At 33.5% G+C, this 21908-nt stretch overlaps 1 protein-coding gene across 4 annotated transcripts in view; it reads left to right on the forward strand.

Moving 5' to 3' along the window:
- LOC133200676 (caskin-2-like) overlaps window positions 1-21908 on the forward strand; it is a 61751-nt gene that overhangs the window by 20136 nt on the left and 19707 nt on the right. For 2 of the 4 annotated variants that reach the window (XM_061336440.1, XM_061336441.1), the window contains 5 exons: window positions 1050-1158; window positions 8075-8169; window positions 11831-11939; window positions 12724-12972; window positions 16803-16873. In XM_061336440.1, the coding sequence (XP_061192424.1) occupies window positions 1050-1158; window positions 8075-8169; window positions 11831-11939; window positions 12724-12972; window positions 16803-16873 (633 nt within the window). Of the gene's footprint in view, window positions 1-1049; window positions 1159-3417; window positions 3512-5899; window positions 6096-8074; window positions 8170-11830; window positions 11940-12723; window positions 12973-16802; window positions 16874-21908 lie in introns of those variants that run through there. The other 2 variants (XM_061336442.1, XM_061336443.1) reach the window with 2 other exon arrangements.

Consider the following 21908-nt stretch of genomic DNA (forward strand, 5'->3'; position numbering starts at 1 on the left):
TGAAAAAAGTTGGTTATCAAGAGAAATTCTTAAAGAGTTTTGGAACTTTCATCTCATTCTAATTAGCTTGGATAATTTGGATGGAATTTGCCTAAGTCGGATTGTCTTCCAGTTATTTTGTGTTAAGAATCTTTAGTTGATGTTTGACCTCACAATCTGTGTTAGCTGGAAACCATGAGAGATGTACAAGGTATTATTTTGAAATGAAATGATGATATACATACATATATAAAATTCAAGTACAATGAAAATAATATGACAATATTTATCTGTTATTTTCATTTTCCAAGGCAAAGGTATGACTAATCATTGTTTTTGTCGTTGTATCATAATTTTTTGCTTTTAAATATTTTTTTTTTGCTCAATAAGGAAAAAAAGAATATTTATATGCCATATTTGAAGTGTTTACAATTAAGTGTTGTGACAAGGAACGTTTATTGCGTCTGTGTGTTTGTGATGTGAATATATTATTGTTAGCGTTGGCATTCTCCATAATGGTTGTGAACAGATTAAAATGGTACTTTATGATCCATAATGCATGATGATATTCATTTAAAATGGGAGGAAGACAGATTTGATAGGTAAATTCACCTCATCCTTTATAACCCAGATAATGCCACCTACTTGTTATGTAATAAACGTTTATGTCTGTAAGATTATATATAATAAGCCACAGATTCGTACTCCACCCTGTATAAGAATTGTACAGATAACAAAAAGTTAATTTTTCTCTTTCTTCAAAACATATGAATCATAATAGAATGCTATATGTATAACAAATGTATAAATGTTTCTCATGAATTATCATATTCCTTTCATATTCTCTAGAACTTGATACAATTAAAGGTTTTAACATGCAGATACATTATTATCCATTCGAAGATTCACCCAGCAATGGAAGATGATATAATTTGTCAATCAAATATATCCGACTTTAAATTTATTTAAAAAAATTACTGGTATACATGTAGATGAAAGTACAAGTTCATATGACTTAAAGTTTATGGTGCTGTTGAGGTAGTTAATCCTATAATTGTCTTTAATTGTAGTGTGGTATAGATGTCAACAAGGCGAATTCTTATGACCAGACAGCATTAGACATAGTCAACTCATACACTACCTCAAGAGCTGCCAAAGATCTAAAACAGATACTGAAAGGTATAGTACATAGAAATATCAATTCATATATATAGGCAGTGTTTGAACAATTACAGATCTATCTCAAGAGCAGCTACTGTGAAATCACTAATTTTTGTGGGGGGTTAATTTTCGAAGTATAAAGAGACCCACAAATTTATGTCCACAACAAAATGTATTTTTCCGCATATATTACTACTCAATAATTCTTCATCCACAAAATCAAATCCTCATGAACCCATGTTTTTTTCCTCAAGACATGAAAATTTGACCCCTTGAAAATACGTGATTTTACAGTAAACCATAAGAGTAAAGCATACAGACATCAAATTACAGTACAATCTAAATAAATCAGTTTACATATAGTTCAAAATTGTCAGTGTTAATTAATTTACAAACAATTCAACTGTCCTATTTCAACACAAAATACAACCTGAGTATTTCATTTAACATACAATTGTTTAAAATATAATATTTACATTTCCAGATTTTTTTCCTTAAGATTCTTCAAATTAGAAAAAGTTCATGTTCTCATAAACTACCGTTGGATGAGTAAGAATATTTGACGTAATTGAAGTCAAAAAATAGTGCAAACTTTATTTTTCAAAAATTATCGTTGAATGACAAAAATATGTGGCAAGTCATCAGAAAAATAATGGAAATATAAGATATGAATTTAATTTTTGAGAATTGCTGAGGTACATTAACTAGAATGCTTCACGCCGGCATATTTATCATTTAGCGCTAACGCGCTTCATGAAATATGCCGATGTGAAATGTCGTAGTGCATGTCCTCATAAATTCTCAAAAATTAAATTCATTTCTTAAGTGAACAACTTTGGTATAAATGTATAAGTGCAATGAATAATCGAACAGTGTATATTCAACTCAGTGCAGTTAAACCTTACTTATTAGGAGTCTGCACTCCTTATTTTAAGGGAATATTGTTGAAAGTTTAATGTTAATTTCCAAATAGTTCAAATTGCAGCTTTTAACCTCTACGTTATCTTCTCGGAGCATCTTTAATATTGGTTACTGCATTGTCATGTCTGTTTGGGTAACTTGCTTGTTTTTGAAAGTTTATATTCAAATTCAAGAGCTACTACATGTTTATTTTGACTTTGGCTTTCATCTTTCAAGAGAAACCATTGAGATCATAGCAGAATAAAAGCATATACTATTGATCTTAGAGTGATAAGTCTTGTTACAGTTTGGATCACCAATGTCTGATGTTAATCAAAGAGATGCTTACATTGTATATAAAGGATTCAAAGAAATATAACCTTGTTCTTTGTGACCTACAAAACAAAACCTCGTAAGTTTATAAATGAGGTCAGTGCTTGTTAAAGACCTAGTTATGAATTATGTTCTCAATCATTTCCCTAAATCCCAGCAGCACGCCTGAGATTTGATTTAGTTAAATTAGAGTTCAATGTCTTCGTCATTTTCTAAGGTCAAAGGCAGAATGGATCAATTGTAATTTCTCTGTGTCCTGGTTTTGAAGGAATTTCTACAAAGGACAAAAAAAATAAAAGTCCATATGTCTGTGGAAGCTAAATGGCTTATTTGTGTTCACTTCATTACATTTTAAAAATTAAGTTTCATAATGGTTGTTATAAAACTGGTGTTTATTATTTGTAATAAACTGTTACATTAACACTTTTTTCTAGACGTGTTGAGAGAGATTGACGACACTGATATATTATTTTTTATTTTATAAGGAAATCAAATGTTTTAAAAAAGCAAAATGTAATTTAAAAGAGAATTACTGAGAAGAAGACTGAAGGTCTGTACCTTTATAATTCAGGACCCATGTTTTAAAAAAAAAAACCAATTTACGTTTCTGGCTGATTTTTAATTGGCTGGGATGGTTTGAATATCAGTAATGTCTCCCACACATTATCCAAATTGTCATTTATAGATGTTAAGTACATAGATATTTTTTTACAAACTGTCATTAAAATAATTTCACTGCAAGATTCTTATCACCCGAGATTTTAAGACCAAGACATTTTCTGTCAAATTCATGACAAGAACACACCCATGTTCACAGGGACATCAAATCGCAGACCGTTCAACCACAAATATTTTGGTTAGAAAGGAGACCATGTCACTATTTTTAAAGAGCTTCAGTACTTTATTCTCATTAAAAGATGTCAACCTTATCAAGGTTAAAAACGGAGGGTCAGAAACTTAATATCAGATTGCCACAGGTTAAACTGGTTCACTTATTCAGTTACCTCTCCTCTTCATCAACCTGGTGCTATCATATTGCAATTGGAGATATTTTGAAACATGCTGTTGACAGCTCCTCAGAATTTTATTTGTGAAGCAATTCATACACAAGGAGAGAAATTTAACCAGAATATAAAAAGTAAGCCAATATTAAGTTATTTTTTAATCAACATGCTTTTAAATTTTCATAAAGGTTTGCTGCAAATGCATGGTGAAAGGCAGTGATGAATTGCATCTTTTTAAATTGGGGGGAAAATACCTATTCAAACAATCTTGATTAGAATGTTAATTTCACAGAGATATTAATTGTAAGGTCATCCAACTTTCCCAAAATAACCTGAATTTGTTCCAGGTCGGATGAATCATCCTTTTACTCTTGTACAAATAAATTCCTTTGGCTCTTGAAAAAAAATTAAACAAGACAAAAAGTTTACTGCAAACTGACCTTTGTTTCCCTTAACCAGCATTAAATTCACTCCCAGTACTTGAGCAGCAAGGGTTATTTGTATCCTTAAAGCACATTTCTTTATTTAAGTTTGCAGTTTGTTTGATATGCTTTCTAGTTAAAGAAAACTTTAGAGAATTATAATGTGTATGTATGTGGAAAGGGTAGGGGGGGGGGGGGGTTATTTTAAATACCAGTCACAATTTATATGCATTTTTGGCAACATATAGTAATTGGACTTTTTGAAAATTCATATCCATGAGGCCATCTTTTCTTTTCTTTTGTGTGTGTGTGTTTTTTTTTTTTGGAACATACATGTATTATACATTGACCATGTATTAAGGGGATTGGACACATATTTCCTTTTATGAAAAGAAAATGACATTTTAGGGCATTACCTATAAATACCTTTTGATCTGATTGATAATAAATTGGTAAAATTCTATTTATATGTTATACTATAGCAGTTGTACTCCTTGCACAGTGTTGTCTAGTACAAATAACGATTTACCTGACAGAAATATTCCACGCTTGTGCCAGGCAGAAAAGGAGTAGGGAAGAACCATTCATTTTTGCAAAAATAATCACTCCATTTTGATTTATAGGTTAGACAAAGTAAATTATCTTTCTCTTAAAATAAATCTGTGATATATTATTTAGCCTGTAATCCATTTTCATTAATAAGAAGTGATTGAGAGAAGAAACTGCCTGCAGTCAGCAATCATTGTGAATATGATTTCCATATGTACAAATGTATAAGAGGGGGGGAAGTCAAGTAATTTGCTGTGTTAATTCCTTCATTGTAGTCAACAGATAGCAATATTTCACTGTTATGTTTTCCATTTGTGCTGTACTGTTCCAACCACCTGTTAGCTATAGAAGAATTCACTGATGCGTAAAAGATGCTTAAAGATTTCCAGGCACCCCAGTTCTTTCTGACATTTCAGAGTTAATAGGCTTGTTCATTTATACGATTCTCATATCTACTTTTTAGATAAAACACAGGAAATTCAGAATTTCTTATCAAAGAGAAAAAAAATCAATGTATGTGTACGTAGGTATCGGAATGACCTATAAAATGTGTTCATCTTTTACTTACAAGGGAAGCAGTATCAAAATTATTATTAGTTTACATGTCTTTTTATCAAAAACAGCAGAAATTATGGTTTTTATAGAAGACGTGTCAGATTTCCGGTAATAAATGCTCAAACAAAGTGTAAACAATTAATTTAAGGATGAGCATAAAGGAATGATTGAGTAGAAATAATAAAACACCAAATTCCCCCAAAGAATCAATAACACCCTCGTTATTGTTTTTTATGGACAAGCTCATGAAGTAAATAGTAGTAAAATCGTCAGTTTTTGAAGTTTTATACCTGAACATTTGCAGCCTGTCCTTGTTTTTTACCTTGTTTATGTTACTGCTGGCTCAAACCTTTGCCAAGATTGTAAGAGTTCAGACACCCAACAGAAAAAAGGTTAATTAGAATGTAAGAGGAGAGGATCAAGAAACTATTATTGCTGTTTTGGTCTTTGCAGAATAATAGATTCAACGGGTCAAGTTTTACATAAGGAACATGGCTTTTTTTGTGTCAAGTACTTTTAACACCATGTATTAAGTTCATGACACCTGAAAAACGTTAAAGTGTTTTGAATAATTGTTAGGTCCAAAACACCCTGGCATAAATTTTTTGACAGTTTCATCACTCAGAGTAGATTATAGATGGCCATTGAACACCTCATTGTGGAAGACCCAGTCAGTAACAGTTCCCATCATTGTGAATGTCAGCCCGGGAAGGAGGGGGAGGAAGATTTATGCACTATGATTCAGGCACTCAAAAGAAGGTCCCCTGACATTTGATTGTAAAACCTACAACTTGTGTGCCCTGTTATTATGGCTGTAGCTCTCCTTCAGTTTAACAGTGATCTCAAAAAACAGGCTTAAACACAACCAGTCTCAAAGAGGTCAGGAAAAAAACAAATGTAAACAAAAAAAAAAAGCTTTGTATAAAGAGTCCTGTTTACTGTCTGTTTTCTTGGCACAAAGTAAGTTGTACAGAGGGCTTAGCTTTGTTTCTGACAATGGTAAAACATGCATAATGCATGACATTGTCAGCCTCGCATTGTGATGTAGAACTTAGACAATTCAGAGACAGGAAGACTCAGAGGAACAAGAAATAGGGAGGATGGTTAGGTTCTAGGAGGATGCTGTGTGTTCCTTTGTGTAGTAGTGATGGTGGGAGCAATGGGGAGGGGGACAGAATTGAGCCCCAGGAAGGTAAGGGGTCATGGCACAGTAATATCCCAATATCTCTGACCTGGTTAGGTCTATTGCATATTTTATAGCATTATCAATGCAAAATCAAAAAAAAAATGTCTTTGTGTTTTATTGTGTCACAGTGCAATTTACATTTTGGAGAAATGCATGCAGACTTATAGTTGTAAAGTTCTAATGACCAGAGTGGAACTGAAGGTATTAAATGTCTGTCACATGGTATGAGATGATGAAGTGAGAAAGTCCCTAAGTAAAGAGCCATTGGATGCTACACTACTATTAAAGAGAGACCTGACACAGATATGTGCCCTTCATTGCTGTTCTTCTGTGAGATGTGGCATTAGTTACTGTTTTTATTATCAGATGTCAGGACTCTTGATTTAAATACACAAAAAAAGAACTTGTAATTGAAAGACTGACAGGAAGAAAGCTAAATTTTCTTCTGAAAGTACAAATCTGAAATTGATATGGAAAATCTATCATAAAAATGACTTTGTATTATTTTTATACATGGCAGGGAGAAAAAAACAGGCTGAGGAAACATAATATAAACATTTCAGCAATAGATATATTTATACATAGCAAAAAGAAATTAATTCTTGTTGACCTTAGTTGTCTGGCTAAGTGTATGGTGGTCAACAGAGGTCAACAAAGGTTAATAGATGAGATAGGCCAGACAGGTGTCGTGTTACGTTTACCTGTGGTACAGGGGTCAGTTTCTTAGTTTGTTGTGACTGTATCACCTCATCTAACTTCAAGAGGTAATTGTCACTTATTTTACCTTCAAACAATGAAGAGTTCATCTTAATTGGACTATTTATTCCAATAGTTACATGATTTATGTGTCTGTATTGGAGAAACCAAGTGTTGAGGAATTTTATATATGGACTTCTTGATGAGTGAGCAAGTTTTTGCTCTCTGAGCTTTGGTGTATATTGTTTCCACTGAGCAGACAAATCTGTGATTGCAGTGTATGAGGATCTCCAAATTCCCCGAGGTTCTGAAGAGCTGTTGGCTGTTCAATACCTTTGATTGTCATTGTGTTCTTACATATCAACCTCTCCACTTTTTCTGATTAGAAAGGCATGTTAGATATTTTATTTACCTATTTAAGATGGGTTAGATAGTGTAATGGTAGGCTAGGAATTCAAGCAGGTAATTGAAGTGATTTTAAATGTGAAAATTATGTAAAACTTTGCCCAGGAAGAATCCAGAGGTCAGTCTTTGAACTAGTAAGATTTTAACACCATGCATGTACAGGTATAGAATTCTATCAGGAACCTGTTAATATTGGCATCCCAGGTCCTCTATTAATCAGATCTGAAGTGACGGTTTACTTTTAAAATTGATTTGATAATCAGTCATCTTTGGAATGGTACGTTGTTCCTTGGTGTCTCTACAGATAAAAACTTGGGGGGAGTTTAATACCCGCCATAGGATTTTTACATAGGATACTTTGTTTTCAATTATCAAGTGTTTGAAATCTGCCCAGGTAGGTTTGACTTACTCTCTATGATAGAGCAATGGCGACCTTGTAATATACGCACCAGATAAAGTTGTATATCTCGCACACTGTATATATATACGTTCCTTTTACATACTGTATTTCACATTTTTCCCCTCATTCCTTTACTGGTTTGTTGTGATACAAGGATGAAAAAAAAATGTGGTTTCACATCTTATGAACTTGACTCTATGTGTCAAAGTTAAAAACTGACATCGTGTAATAAAAATAGAATAATATATACATATGTGTTATACAAGGGAAGGTGCCTGTGACTTTTGATGACTTTGGTTCGTATCTACATGAATAATGACATCTCATGTCTGTCTTCAAGTGTAAAATTGATTACGTTTTTTGACAAAACTGCTACTAGCATATAATTATCAGTGTATGAAAATTCTTTATCGGAGACACAGTGGATACAATTTCATTATTCTATATTTCAATAACAGTGCCAGTTTTTTTTTTTATTTTACAGAGGCTAGTTTCGCTGTGCAGGCCAGAGCCATCAAAAACTATTGTAATATTTATGATCCAAGTACCCTGGCATTTAAAGAGGGGGATATCATAAAGGTAAGTAAATGTCTGCGGAAAAAAGGAATTTTAATTTTTCATTACATTTATACCTCATTAATTTACCTATCGTAAATGGCATAATACATCTATATTAAGGGTGAAGGCTGGTCACTTCTCTGAAGAGAATAATTTATCTAATGTTTTAATTCTAGCGGATTGAACTTTTTTTTGAGTCTGTACTTATATAGAAAAACATTTTCAATCAGTCATCAATCTGGGTCTATAGAGATTATAGCAAGCCTAGTGCTCATGTTTACAAGTTGTATATTTACCTAAGTATGATGTAGAGTCTGTCTTATTGATAGATCCCTATTGGTATAGAATACCTCATATTCAAATTCTGTGTTTCACAGCTAACTCAAAAGAATATAACATTCTATACTCAACATTGAGTTCAAACAAAGTGTGGCTTTGTGACTTTTGCCAAAAAAAAATCTTTTGGGGACAATTTATTAGCAACCCAAAGAGAAATTTCAGAGTGAGGACTAATAGATTTTTTTCTAATTGATAACAGATTCTTTAGTAAACTACAGTCCAACTTTAGGTCCGTAGTAATGTAGACTAAAGAATTATCATTGAAGTATGCTGACATAATTGCTTTGAAAAAATAAATAAGTGTTGTAATGTTCCTAATCAAAAGTTTATTTTACTGCATATTTTACTGAATAAAGCACCACAATGTTGTTGTTTTTTTTAATCTTTCATGCATTTCTTAAGTAATGATATATTTGATATAAAAAAAATTGTGGAAGATTATTCAAATTGAATTAAGCTTTGACTTGATATGAAGGTTCTAGATCGAATAACTGTCATCATAAATATTTTGAAGTATATTTTATTTAATTTTTCAACAGTAATTGTGAAATAATACTGTATGTGTACTTAAAAAAGCGGGCTTCTTATTTTAGCAGCTTTGGCATAGACAACAATGCGATAATTCATGAATACCGCAAAGAAATCATGTATAAACACAATATAAGACACGGACATGTGTAGCGCTAATTCATGATTTCACCAACAACTCCATACCCAGTAATTGCACTAAATTTTGAATATGCCAATTTATGTACAAGTACAGTATAAAATGCTACTATAGGATGTGTAGAAAGTTCTATTAAACATTTATTTGGGTTTTATCTTTTACATTTTTAAATTAAAATTGGCTCTTAGATACTTAGGTACAAGAGGGTTAGAGCTGTCGTAAAGTTATGACAAATTTTACACATGAGAATCTCATAAGAATTTTTGTGAGAAGGTATAAAATCGTAAGATTTCTCTTACAATGAACATTAATCGTAAGATTTTTTGTGAAAAGGGTTACTGTCTTTTATCATCTTGTACTTCAGTCTGTTGGCACTCGCAACAGGGTATCGTAGCTGAGGTGAAAAGATGTACATTTAGACAAGCCAAAAACAAAAAAAACCCAGGCTAAATGGCAGTTATTAAATTCCTAAAACACAATTAAGAAACAAAATAATAAGGAGACTTATTCACACTCATCATGAAAATAAAGGGTGACACAATTTATGAAAATATCAAAGATTTAATTTTCATTGAAGTTGAGAAACGTTACAGAGATCTAATTATTGAACAGATACAAAATCCTAAACTTCAAAGTTTGGGTGGTTTTAAGATGAAGCATTCCAAAGAGACCATTGTAAAAGTTAAGGGGGGGCTAGTAAGAAGAATTACACTCAGATCTGGTACTTGAGCGGAGAATTGGGGTCATTGCTTCAGCAAATGTTTGTTTAGACACTGGGGAGAGGGGTACTTGAATGAATTGTGATTTATGTGTCAGACGTTTGTTTGACACCAGATTCGGTCTTTGTTATACAGCAGGAATTTTGGATTTTCTAGTGGAGGGGGAATGATCGAGATGGTTTGTGTTAGGGACAAGACATTAGGCAGGGCCAAAGTGTGGCAAGTCAAGAGAGGTGAAATAATTTCATTTGTTTATCAACAGAACCATACAAATAGAATCTCTGAATGTTGTGCACAAACATCTCCAAAAAAAGAACAAAATGCCAAAAGCAATTCAGTAATTTTTTTTTTTGAGTTAATACAATTCAATTTTAACTTTATCTTGGAGTAATAACTTTATTACTATCTCAAATCAAGTAATTTTATCACTGAGTCAGTAGAAAATGTCCATTCATTGCTGGAGTTTATTAAATCAGTCAGTTCCCACATGTTGCAGGTATTGGTTTTCTATAATTCAGTTATGGCAATGTATGGTTTCTTCACAGATGGGCTGTCATTGGACAATAATGACTGCTCCCTCCATCTGTTTGCCCCTTTTAATCTGCTAACTGAATTATACTCACAAGATGCTTAAGATTGTGGACCTGTTACACACTGTTACGTAATTCCCTTTCTGCTTTAGTGTTTTCATAATGTGTCAACCTGAATTATGGATACAAGATTATTATATAAATATTTGTTTTAGCATCGAAAATGCAAGTGCTTCTGTTTTAATTTGTTTTTGTGTCAATTTTACCTGCTGTTCTCTCTTAGGAATTTTATGAATTATATTTCACTTTTGTTCACCAAGTGAAGAGTTGTTTTCTTTTTATTTTTAACAATGTTGCTAGAGGCAGATCAGTCAAAACTGATTACTTTTCCTTTACAAACTCCACATTTCCTTGAGCAGCGTGTTAGATCTACATAGAAGTGTTATTTGTAAAACACCTACAACTTACTATCCTGATGTAACGCTGATGGTATAACCTGATTATCTCCCTTTCTCCTCATCAGCTAACTCCCTATTTCTGACATACTCTATACATCTAACACCAACAGATACCAATCACACTGGACCATTAAACAGATTACTGAAATATCCACATACATCGCTGTGCTTTTAGTATTATAGAAATAGTATGGAGGTAAGACCGTGTATGGAATCAATGGATATATTTTATAGAACCAAATACTTTGGATTCTGAGGAGGAAGTCATTGTATTATGGATTTGATAAGTTTATATGGTATTATTAATTAGTGAGTTCTGAGAACTGAATCTTTCTTACATTTCACCTGTAGTAATGTAATATGCAAAGTAGTCTCTATTTCTCTACACCTGAGGTAAGTTGTCATGCTTTGTAACATTGATGACTTTGCACCAGAACACCCACATTGATGGCACCATTCTGCCTGATGCTGAAGACTTGAGGATTTGAATGTCCTGGAATTCCTTGCTAATGGGACTGCAACAGATTCCTAGCTATCTAGGTTATCATGGTCATAATAGATTTAATGTTCCAGAAAATTTAATTTGTGGTAATCTCCATACCATTTCCCAGGAGAGTGCCTGATCCCTGGCTAGCAGTCTCTCACTCTTCTATGGAGTATTGGAATGGACCAGTCAGGCTTAGTATCACATGACACAGGCTACCCAGCTTCTTATGCTCAGTCAATGAATTATTAGTGAACAGTGAAATACAAATTTAATGGATTGTTGTCATCAGTTTTTATGTGATCTAACACAGGATGAAATTGTGAGGAAGTTTAAAACATTCCTGGTCGTTTTGTGAATTGGAGGTAGAGATGTGTGGATTGTGGTATAATTGATAGAAGCTAGTACAAAATTAATGAAGTACATATATATTCTGGCAGATTGCTCATTATGATTGTGACTCCTACATCTTGATTATTTTACAGGTGCTAGAACAGCGAGATGATGCCTGGAAGGGTGTTGTGATCAGTGATGGGCGCATGGCCAAACCTGGATACTTTCCTCCAGACGCTGTAGTTTTATTGGACAACTCTGGTAACTGTTTGTATCTATATTTTAAAGTTACATTTTCTGTAGATACTTTGTCAACAATGTTAAAAGTAGAGGCATTCATCAGTTTTTGTAAATAACATGAAAATAAAGCATTGAAAGGTCACTTACCCTTTTTGAAACTTCCGTACAAGAATCATATCTTTTCGAGAGAAGTGATAAGATTTGAAAGGAAAATAGAATTTTCTCTATTATTAAAGCATTTTAACTTTAAATGAGCTTAATGTTTGATGTATTTGATCAAGGTCGTTGGATTAATTTAGAGGGTTTTCATCTATCTGCTTTAGAATTGTCTCTAGACAAAGCTTTGGCAAATGCCATTGCAATCATTTGTAAATGTAGACGGAATGATATTGTGGACAATTATTAGCTCAAAGAATTGGGTTATGCCTGGTGCCATTTTAACTGATTTGCCGACACTTTGGTGTAAGTTACAAAACAAAAGTTTGGTAATGAGTGGGTCTAAACAATAACTGATATGTCTGATAGTGGGATTTTTTGGCATTCTTACAATAATGCATTAGAGTACACTTGGGTAATAAATGCACTTTTAATGATTGGCTTCTCTATAAGTATTAAAGGAGTATTTGTATGAAGATCAACATTGTGACAAATAAGTCAAGAATGCAGACAGATTTTATTCACTGCAAAATGGTCTCTTGTTTCACAAATGTCATCTTTTGACAATGTTTCTTTTCATGTTAACATGTCTGACCCTTAATATTTCAAAATAAAGAAACTGATTGATTTTGATCCTTTTTTACTCTAGCACATTATCCCAGTCACATTATTGAAGGAAAAAGGGTGCATATGCCCAATGTCCCTGACTTGTTGAATCGGAGCCCAGGATACCTGCAGACCGGTCTAGGAAGCCCTTTCAACTCGGCGACCCTCCCATCCTCCAGTTCTGGGTACCTCCACAGCCCAGGACACCACCAATCACAGTCCAGTCTTGGCATGGATCATTCATTTCCTCCTCCACCAGCCATGTTCTCGCCCAACTCACCTTATAAAAAAGGTAAGGAGTGGATCGTGAAATTTTGGCATTAAAAAATGGTATTTGGGGAGGGGGATCTCAGAATTTTATTAAGGATGTTAACAAAAGTATTTCTGGTCAACAAGGATGAAGAATTACATGCATATATTATCATTCTGTTTACTCAGTTTAAGAATGATTGTCATATTTATTTCCTCCTTGTACATCTGTTTTAAATTTTTTATTTACATGTTTTTTATGTTTATCATGTGTTTATTTACTAGTATCCTTTTAATTCTTTTCACTTATGGGTAAGGCCCATGAAAATTTTACCAAGGTTTTTAACCAGAGGTCCATTTTTTCCCTCAGATTTATATGTCATTATCATTGTGTTATATACATTTTCAAGTATATATTAAGATTTCTGGGTGTGAGAATGTTGTATTTTATTTTCATTGAATTGAAGTCATGGCAAGGCTGTGACTAATTGTGATTTTATATATTTTCATTTTTCTCATACAATCTAATAATGCAAGGAAAATATCTATTAAAAGCCCAATTTCATTATTTTTTATATGATGTTGATGGTAATTGGTTTGATATTGTCATAAAATCCATTGGCAATGGCACAAAAAAAAATAAGTAGAGATATAATGGTGGGTGGATTTCTATATGTTTTATTGAAGTGTTTAATTGCCATTCTCTTTCATGAATACCATTATGTCAAAGAGACTTAGAGTTATTGTCTAAAATTATGAGAAAAGTGGTTAACGTAGTTAATCATGTCACATATGTAGGAAGTCCAGAAATAGTTTTGGGGGTCATAGTTTTATGTAGAATTTTTTAAAGCTTCAGGGTGTGTAGGTAAATGCATGTAGTAACTGTGGAAACATGTTCTGTACTTTTTATTGTCGTTGAGGCATCACAGTGAATTTTAATTTTCTGCTGAGTGGCTATGATACGTGGTCTTGGGAGGACCCTAAGCTGTGAATTCATCAATTCTCATTACACCTCTCGGCATGATTTTAACTTGACCAGTAAGACTTCATGAATATTTTTTTTTATGAAAACCAGTGCTTGAGAGCATCTCCCATGTCCAATAGTAGCAATTCATTTCTGAATATCTGTGAAGTGTTTGTTATGTAAATTTCTGTTGGGTTTCCAGTGAGATTTTCTCTTAAGTAGTTTTATAAGTAATATTACATGAGAATATTATTTTTCACTCTTGATTAGAAAGAAGCATTGATGAGCATCACTGAAAAAAAAATACAAATGTAATGGGTGATGTTATCCATTGAGAAGTGAAAGTATGAATATATAAAGTTATGATATTTTTTCTTTAACATTTTTATTTTCTCATGATTTTTTTTTAATTGATGAATAAAATATAGGATAATCAATATTTTCTTTAATAAAGATGTGTTAAAAAAACAATGAGAATGAATAATCTTGTAATGAAAAGATTCAATTCTGTGCTAAAAGAGGCAACCGTAACTTAACTCAAAGAAAAATATTAAAGCAGCTAGGTGAAAATTTTTGGTTTCTTATTGACAACATGATGTATATTGTTGTTAACAATAATTGTTTATTTGCTATTAAAGTTGACAAAAACATTCTTGCTCAGTTAAAAAAGGGTTAAATGACTGTCACACAATGTCAATAGCATTGTACATCTTATTTGTTTGTGTATATCTGTTGTTAAACTTGATCAAACCAGGTGTTTCATCTATGTTTTGAAGGGTCAAAATATTCAATTTCATGGCTTAAATAATAATCTCCTGCCCCTGTAAACATCCTGTAGAGCTTCAATCTGTTGTTGAGTTGGATATAGTGTAGTAATCTGTAAAAAAGTCACACACCCAATATTACATAGAACCAAACAAGGGTTACAGATTACATCTAAAGCCTTACATACAGTACTAAACAAAAAAAAAAGCATCAATATAATTGTAAGTTTAGTAGACAAAACATTTGGATTGCTACAACAAAGTTTTTACAAATCTGTCTTTCCTTCTATATCATTGCATGATACAAAATAAAATGCTCTCATAAAAATTCAGAAGGTCATGTTTGGTGTGGTTTATACATGTAGTTAAGCAGGATATATGATTTCTCTGAGTTTGCCCTCCTTGTTAACTTTTTTAGATCTGAATGATCAGCCTTGCTGTAAGTACTTTTGGAGGTGTATTGAAATTGGACCCCCAGATTGTGTGGTTTTCATGGCCCACTAAGGTTACCTACATGGCTGTCATTACCTGGTACCAGATGGGGGTCCATCTTCTGACTTATTCTGTGCAGTCTGTCAGGAGATGGGTGTAAAGCTATTATGGAAAGCAATACATGTATAATCATCTCAGGTACTTTATGTGGTCAGAGGTGGAAATGAACAAAAGAACAGGTGGACAGGTCTGCTGTCATGTGTGTAATGCTGGGTAACCGTAGGAAAAAGGTTACAATATCGGAATTCTCTCTGTAGCTAATCAAAGTTTAATGTCGGATAAAGTTCACATTTTATCCAAAATTACTAAAAATTCAAAATATTTCAAGGTCATTTGCTGCTTTTATTTACTAGACTATGGAATAATAAAGTAGAGATGTATAAATTGAAATTTTATACCCAAAAAGGACAGGCTGTATGTATGCCTTTATAATTATTCATCTGTGGAATATCAGAACTGTTGCCAGTAACACGATTTCTGGTTAAACAATCCACATTTTGTTGGAAAAAAGTAGAATTTAGTGTTACCAAGGGAATTGATGAATGTAAAAGTAAAATTTTTATGGTCCAATATCGGCATGATTCAAGATCTGTTCCATGATCACTTCAGTTTTGATATTGTTCTCAATTCATCATTTGAGGCAGTGTTGGCTACTAAACCAAATATTGCCCAATTGATTAGTTAATACCAAGCAATATTACTGGTGGACTTTTGGGGGGAAAACTCCCTTGATACATTATATAAGCTGTATCTTATAGTTCCTAAGTGAAATGAATGTGTACACTAGAATTGATAGTGCCATTATGTAATTGAAATGAAGGGAAATGGAATTGCAAATTTAAGGTATATATTCATGATAATAATTTAGATACTCTAATATTTATGTTTGTATTGCACAAATGTTTTACCCAATGCCAGTAAAAGACTGATGAGAGAGAATGTGTATGTCTAACTAGATTCTGACATCTCTCTGCTAATTAGTTTCTTACTCAGTGTTAGAGAAGTTGGAAATAGTCTATAATTACTCCACAGAGATGATAAAGTCTGTTAGAATCCTGGAGTTTACAGGAGGTTTGGGAGGCCTGTTGTTTTTGTGTGATGTTCTGTGGAGCTAAAACATTAATTTTCTTACATCACACCTTTCTGGAGATCTGCATTATTCTGTTGCTGGATACTTGTGTTTGTTAATTGCTCACTGAAAGTGAAACCATCCCACCTGAATCAGGTAAAAATTACAGGTGTCCATTGCTGTGGTTTTCTGGAAGGTATTGTTCTAGCATATGTAAATTAGAGACCTGTTTTTTGATTTACAATGTCAAGAGTATGTTGAGAGTAAGCCCTATTAATACATGTGATTATCAAACCTAACAGTGGCAGTTAAATGCATCAGGATTTGCATAAAGATCAAATTCAGGAGAAGCGAAATTTTATCTTGTTATGGCAGAGTGATTTTTATGAAGTCAAAGAATGTTGCTGAATTTTGACAGGTTGATCATCCAATAATGATACGGCATGGTCTTTTTTTATTTGTCATTGACATGCAAAAGGATTTTCTTGTTAGATTGTGGGTGTGTTGTCATTATGTGAAAGGATATTGTCTATGTATGTAAATATGATATTGTTATGAATGATAATTTCTGTCCTGGCTTTCAGATTGGGACGGTGGTAGTGCCTTTACCTTTTCACCTCCTCAGACTTACAGACTGTACAACACATCGTCAGAGGTAAGTCACCTCCTCAGACTTATAGACTGTACAACACATCGTCAGAGGTAAGTCACAGCCTCAGACTTATAGACTGTACAACACTTCGTCAGAGGTAAGTCAGAAAACTCAGAATACAAAACACAGGTTTGCACAGGTTAAGATATATGTCAATCATAGTATTGCACAGTAAGATATATGTCTATTGTAGTATTGCACAGGTAAGATATATGTCAATTGTAGTATTGCACAGGTAAGATATATGTCAGCCATAGTATTGCACAGGTAAGATATATGTCAGCCATAGTATTGCACAGGTAAGATATACGTTGAGTATTTGGTACAGATTCTGAGGAATCATTTGTTAGTTGTATGCAGTTTCTGCACATTCAGTATAAAACATCAGGTAATTGTGTTTGGTCTAAAAATGTTCTTCATTATTTTACACAAAAATCAATGTTTGTTATGTGTTTTTATCAGATATGGGGTTTCTTTCCTAATTATGATTAGTCCCTATGTCTGAATCAGTTTTTTTTTTTAAGAGTGATGATCTTTCATTCTTTAAGCACTGTACCAGGATTTAATAGTTAGTGGTTAGATATTTTTATCTAAGCTAGTAAAGTAGTTCCTGTTTCTCTCCAGAGTATGTATAAGTTGCACGAAATTGCACAGTATCACTTAATTATGTCTTGAAGCATCTTAAATGTTTGTGCACAATACTCAAACCTTTTAAAACCTTTTAAATTTTGTGAAGTGCCAGAGACTTTAGAATCAACACAAACCTATCCAATTCCCGGGCATAGGTACATCCCCTATTAAATGCTTAAACATTAAACTTTAGAGAACATTGGTTAAGTAGCGTAGCATGTGTCATCAAATGAAGGCTTTTATACAAGGAAACAAGAATTATAAAGTGACAAGTGTATACAGTCATCAATGCCAGTAAGAGAAAACTTGAATCTTAATAGAGATTCTGGGGTTCCGGGACTGACTTATTGCTGAGAGGAAATGCATACTGATGACCATGGTCAAAACAGCTGGCCACATCAAGGGAGGGGGAAGGGGGGAATGTAACACTTTATTATCCCAGCATTACAATTAACTGATCTGTTAAAGCATCTGATAATGATGTCAGCTAATTAGTTTCATGCTGGGTATTTTATAAACAGATATTATCTAGACGTAGCCTAAGCAGGTAATACAAAGTAAAATATTGATATTGGTTCACTGACATTTTAAACAATATATCAGGTATCCATTACATTTATCTGGCTAAAGTGCCAAAATTTGATAAATTTTGCTGTAAATGAGAAGTAGGGGGGTTGGAGAATCAGCTGTTTTTAACTACTACATTTATTTTTTGTTTATGTTTTTAAGACTTCATAAAGATAAGTAACATGACCTTTATTTTTTGTTTTATTTTGACATTTCCAAAATCCATTAATAATTGTTTTTTGGAAATTGTTGTATAAAGTCAGTGAACCTGATTATGGCAGTGATAAAACAGCTCCCACTGTGATGTTATATACTGTATAAGATGGCATGATCTGAAAACAGTTAATTTTGGTAATTGGTCTGGTAAACTCTTTAACACCTTTTTTCTGAATGGGGTGCATATGTTCCTCCACAAAGTGAAGAGTTCTACCAATACGCTGTAATACTGATTGTAAAGAACAGAAGGTCACTTTAATTAATCTTAGGTTAGAAATGTTAAGCTTCATCCATAGCTCAGTTCTGGGCTGCATTCAAGATCGTAGCACCTTGTCAAGCTTCTTACTTAGATATCTAGGTTGTATTGAACTTACAGTGAATTATTTTTTGGCACAGTTGTCCCTGTTATGACATGTTGAAGATCCAAAATTTACAATTCAAGGCTAGCAATTCAAAATCATAGCAGCTAAGAGCTATGAGCTATGTAGCTGCTACAAGCTTGAATACAGTTCTGATACATGTATATAAAACACCTCAGTAGACAGATGCCCTGTACCTTCTGGCAGGTTCCTCTTACCTGTGTGTAAGATATCTGACAGTCTAAATCATCTTTTTACACATGTTGAGTAATTTCAGCTGATCTGGCCCTGCTCCAGAAGATTGAACTCTTATGTAAACACACGTTATATCATTCCCTTCCTCCCCTCCAGCTGTCTTAATCTCACCCTCACCAAAAGAAGGGCTTCCTGTCGGATCCCACCAGCCTTTCATCTCAATCACTAAGGTGCTTGATCTTTAAACTGAGATGACCAGTTTGGCATTTGAGATCTAGCAAATGATCTTTATGAACCTGTACAAATACCCTTGCCAAATTGTATGTAAAATCTCTCACTTGGGAGGAATTGGAGATTGAAACAAACAAAATCTTTACTTTAGTGTTTCATTTATTTTTATCACAACCTGTAAACGAGGATTGCTGATTTCTAAGGATCACCTGTTAATGTACCCTGCCTGTAATGAACAAGTGTTGAAACCAGAGTCTTTGAACATTCATGTCAATCTGACATCAGTACAGTAACTTTTATCCAACAAACTCACAGACCCTCTTCATGTATGGATTATCTCCCTTTAACATAATCTCCAATCCTGGTGTATGGGATTTGAATAATTGCCTTTATCTGTTTAGTTAATCCTCTATGATGTGACCCCCTGGACGGGGTACATTATCTCCTCCTCTCCTAGTCTGAGTGGCTACAGAAATTATTTAGTTCATCTGGGGACAATTTGTACAGGATTCCAGCACATTATCGTGGCTGATTAATGTTTGTATTATTATAACAAGTACAATTGATGAGGTATATCTAAATTCTAAGTAATTCAGTTACATTGCAAGATGGAAAAGTGTTGTTTGTCTAATGTCAATCATTTTATTCAATGGATTTCCCTTTTTTTTTTTTCTTTTGCTTTATGCAGTAGATCTTCTTTGGCTCCATGCATGTATTGCATTGAGTACAGTATTAGCATCAGCATTGTAGAACTTTTGTCCCTTTAGGTTCAGTTAAAGATCAAACCATATAATGAGGTATTGTGAGTTGTTAATTACAGTGTTATTGATGGATAGATTAATATACTGTAAATGTGAGGAATTGACTTTAAGGTTGAGGAAATGGGATATTTCCCTGGTGAATAGGTATTGGTGATTTGTTTTATCATTGAGGTCAGTTCAAGTCTTACACCACACCAGAGTCAGACTGATTGATTAGGTCTGTCTCCTATCCCGATAATTTGATGCTAGTTAGTATTCTACAGCATTAATTAAGCAGCTTCTAATGACCATCTGTTTGTAAGGACAAAATGGCCTCCCTGCTGCATAAAGTTTTGGAATGTTTAGAGATTCTTTTATCTTGTTACAAACTTCATGAATAATTGATGACAATTCAGCTCCATTATTGTTTCCCAAACAGTTTTCTCCATTATTCTAAGAAAGGCTTCTAGTTGCTTAAGGTTGACTTTATGATGTCCTTCTGAATTCCATGGAAGGTTTCTTCATAACTTCATAGAGCTGAAGGTGGTGAATCAAAACTTTATCTCAACAGTTGTTTTAGAGGAGAACTCGAAAAATGTGATGGATTTTGACAGACAATTTGTCTAGAAAATTAGGAATAAAACATTTCTCTTTGGGATTCAGGCTTTCACCCGGCAAGTATAATTAAAAAACTGTTGCTTGTTGTACATCAAAAGAATTGATAGTAAGTGGACTGGATAATACATATGATTACTAGGATTGTGTTCTTTGTGTATCCTACAATTGGTATAATGATTACTACACCATTAACAGTTTGACATACAAGTAAACTTCAAAGGAACCCGAATGAATTCCATTATAATATCACATATCTCTGGAATAGTCCCCTTCTCTATGAACTAACTATATCTAATAAGGCATTGTCCCCTTTTGACCATTGTTCAATCTATAATATTGGCCAGATACCCCATATTAAGTACTCCCCTCACTTCAGTGTTGGGATATTTGAAACCAATCATTGATTGGGGACCATTGACCTCAGGTCAATCACATTTATTTTAGAAGCTCAACTTGACTTTGGTGTAAAGTGTTATTTTAGAGAGGCTTTGGAAAGTTTGGGATTTCTGTAGTATTAAATTGCAATGATCAGGTTTATGGGTTTGTTTTGAGTGAAGCAATAGCCTTTGTCACAGAAATTATCTCTGGAAATGTCCATTTTTCTGCTCATTTGGAATTTGTAATCGACTGTTAGAGTGGAATCTGCAATGGATGAAATGGACACCCATTAATTTCCCATACTCAAAATGCTTCTGAATCAAAGTCTGCCATTCATATTAAAATATTGTTCCATTTGAATGAAACATTCAGATTTCCCAATTCACTCACAAGAATAATTGATGAATTATTAATGGTTAGTACTCTTGAGTCATGTTTGCATGTGGTGAAGTAATGTCAAATCAACCATTGCAATATGCTACTATACATGTAATGAAAACTACTTCAACAAGCGTTATATTTAATGTTTATTGATGCATATACACACTGTATATGTATTGCCTTCAAAATTCTACTATATCTACATCCTATTCATGTTAAAAGTTTTCATCTTTTTCATTCAATATTAACTAAGGTGTTTCTTTGGTACTAAATATTCATAAAAAAGTTATTTGTGGAGATAACCATTCATCAGAATCCTCCTTGCCTGTTGAGGGGAAACCCCCCTGATGGGAACTGTATGCTAACTGGTGCTGATCATGTGGCTAGGTTTTATGTACATAGATAGGGCCCTCACAGCTTCCCAGAAAAACACAGCCACGTTCTGCATCAGTGATGTTATCTACTCTGGCATTTCAAAAGGGTCCCAGTAACATCTTCCCCTGTAAAAAAGATAAGACAGCTCGGAGCTGATGAGTCGAGGGTCGAGCCCTCGTGTATGAACCAGGGACAAGTGTGTTGTACTGAGGAATGCTTTCTTTACCCACAGCTTTCTTTGACAACAACATTTGCAGGATTCTGCTCTGCCTCATGACCTACTTGTATTAAGTGTTTCATGTTATGTTTTGCTCCTTTTCATTTGAGGATAGATTTTCTTTCATTTTA

The sequence above is a fragment of the Saccostrea echinata genome, unplaced genomic scaffold (genome assembly GCF_033153115.1).
Source record: "Saccostrea echinata isolate AGI-Se365-2 ecotype Australia unplaced genomic scaffold, CSIRO_AGI_Sech_v1 ptg000041l, whole genome shotgun sequence".
Taxonomy (NCBI): Eukaryota; Metazoa; Mollusca; class Bivalvia; order Ostreida; family Ostreidae; genus Saccostrea; species Saccostrea echinata.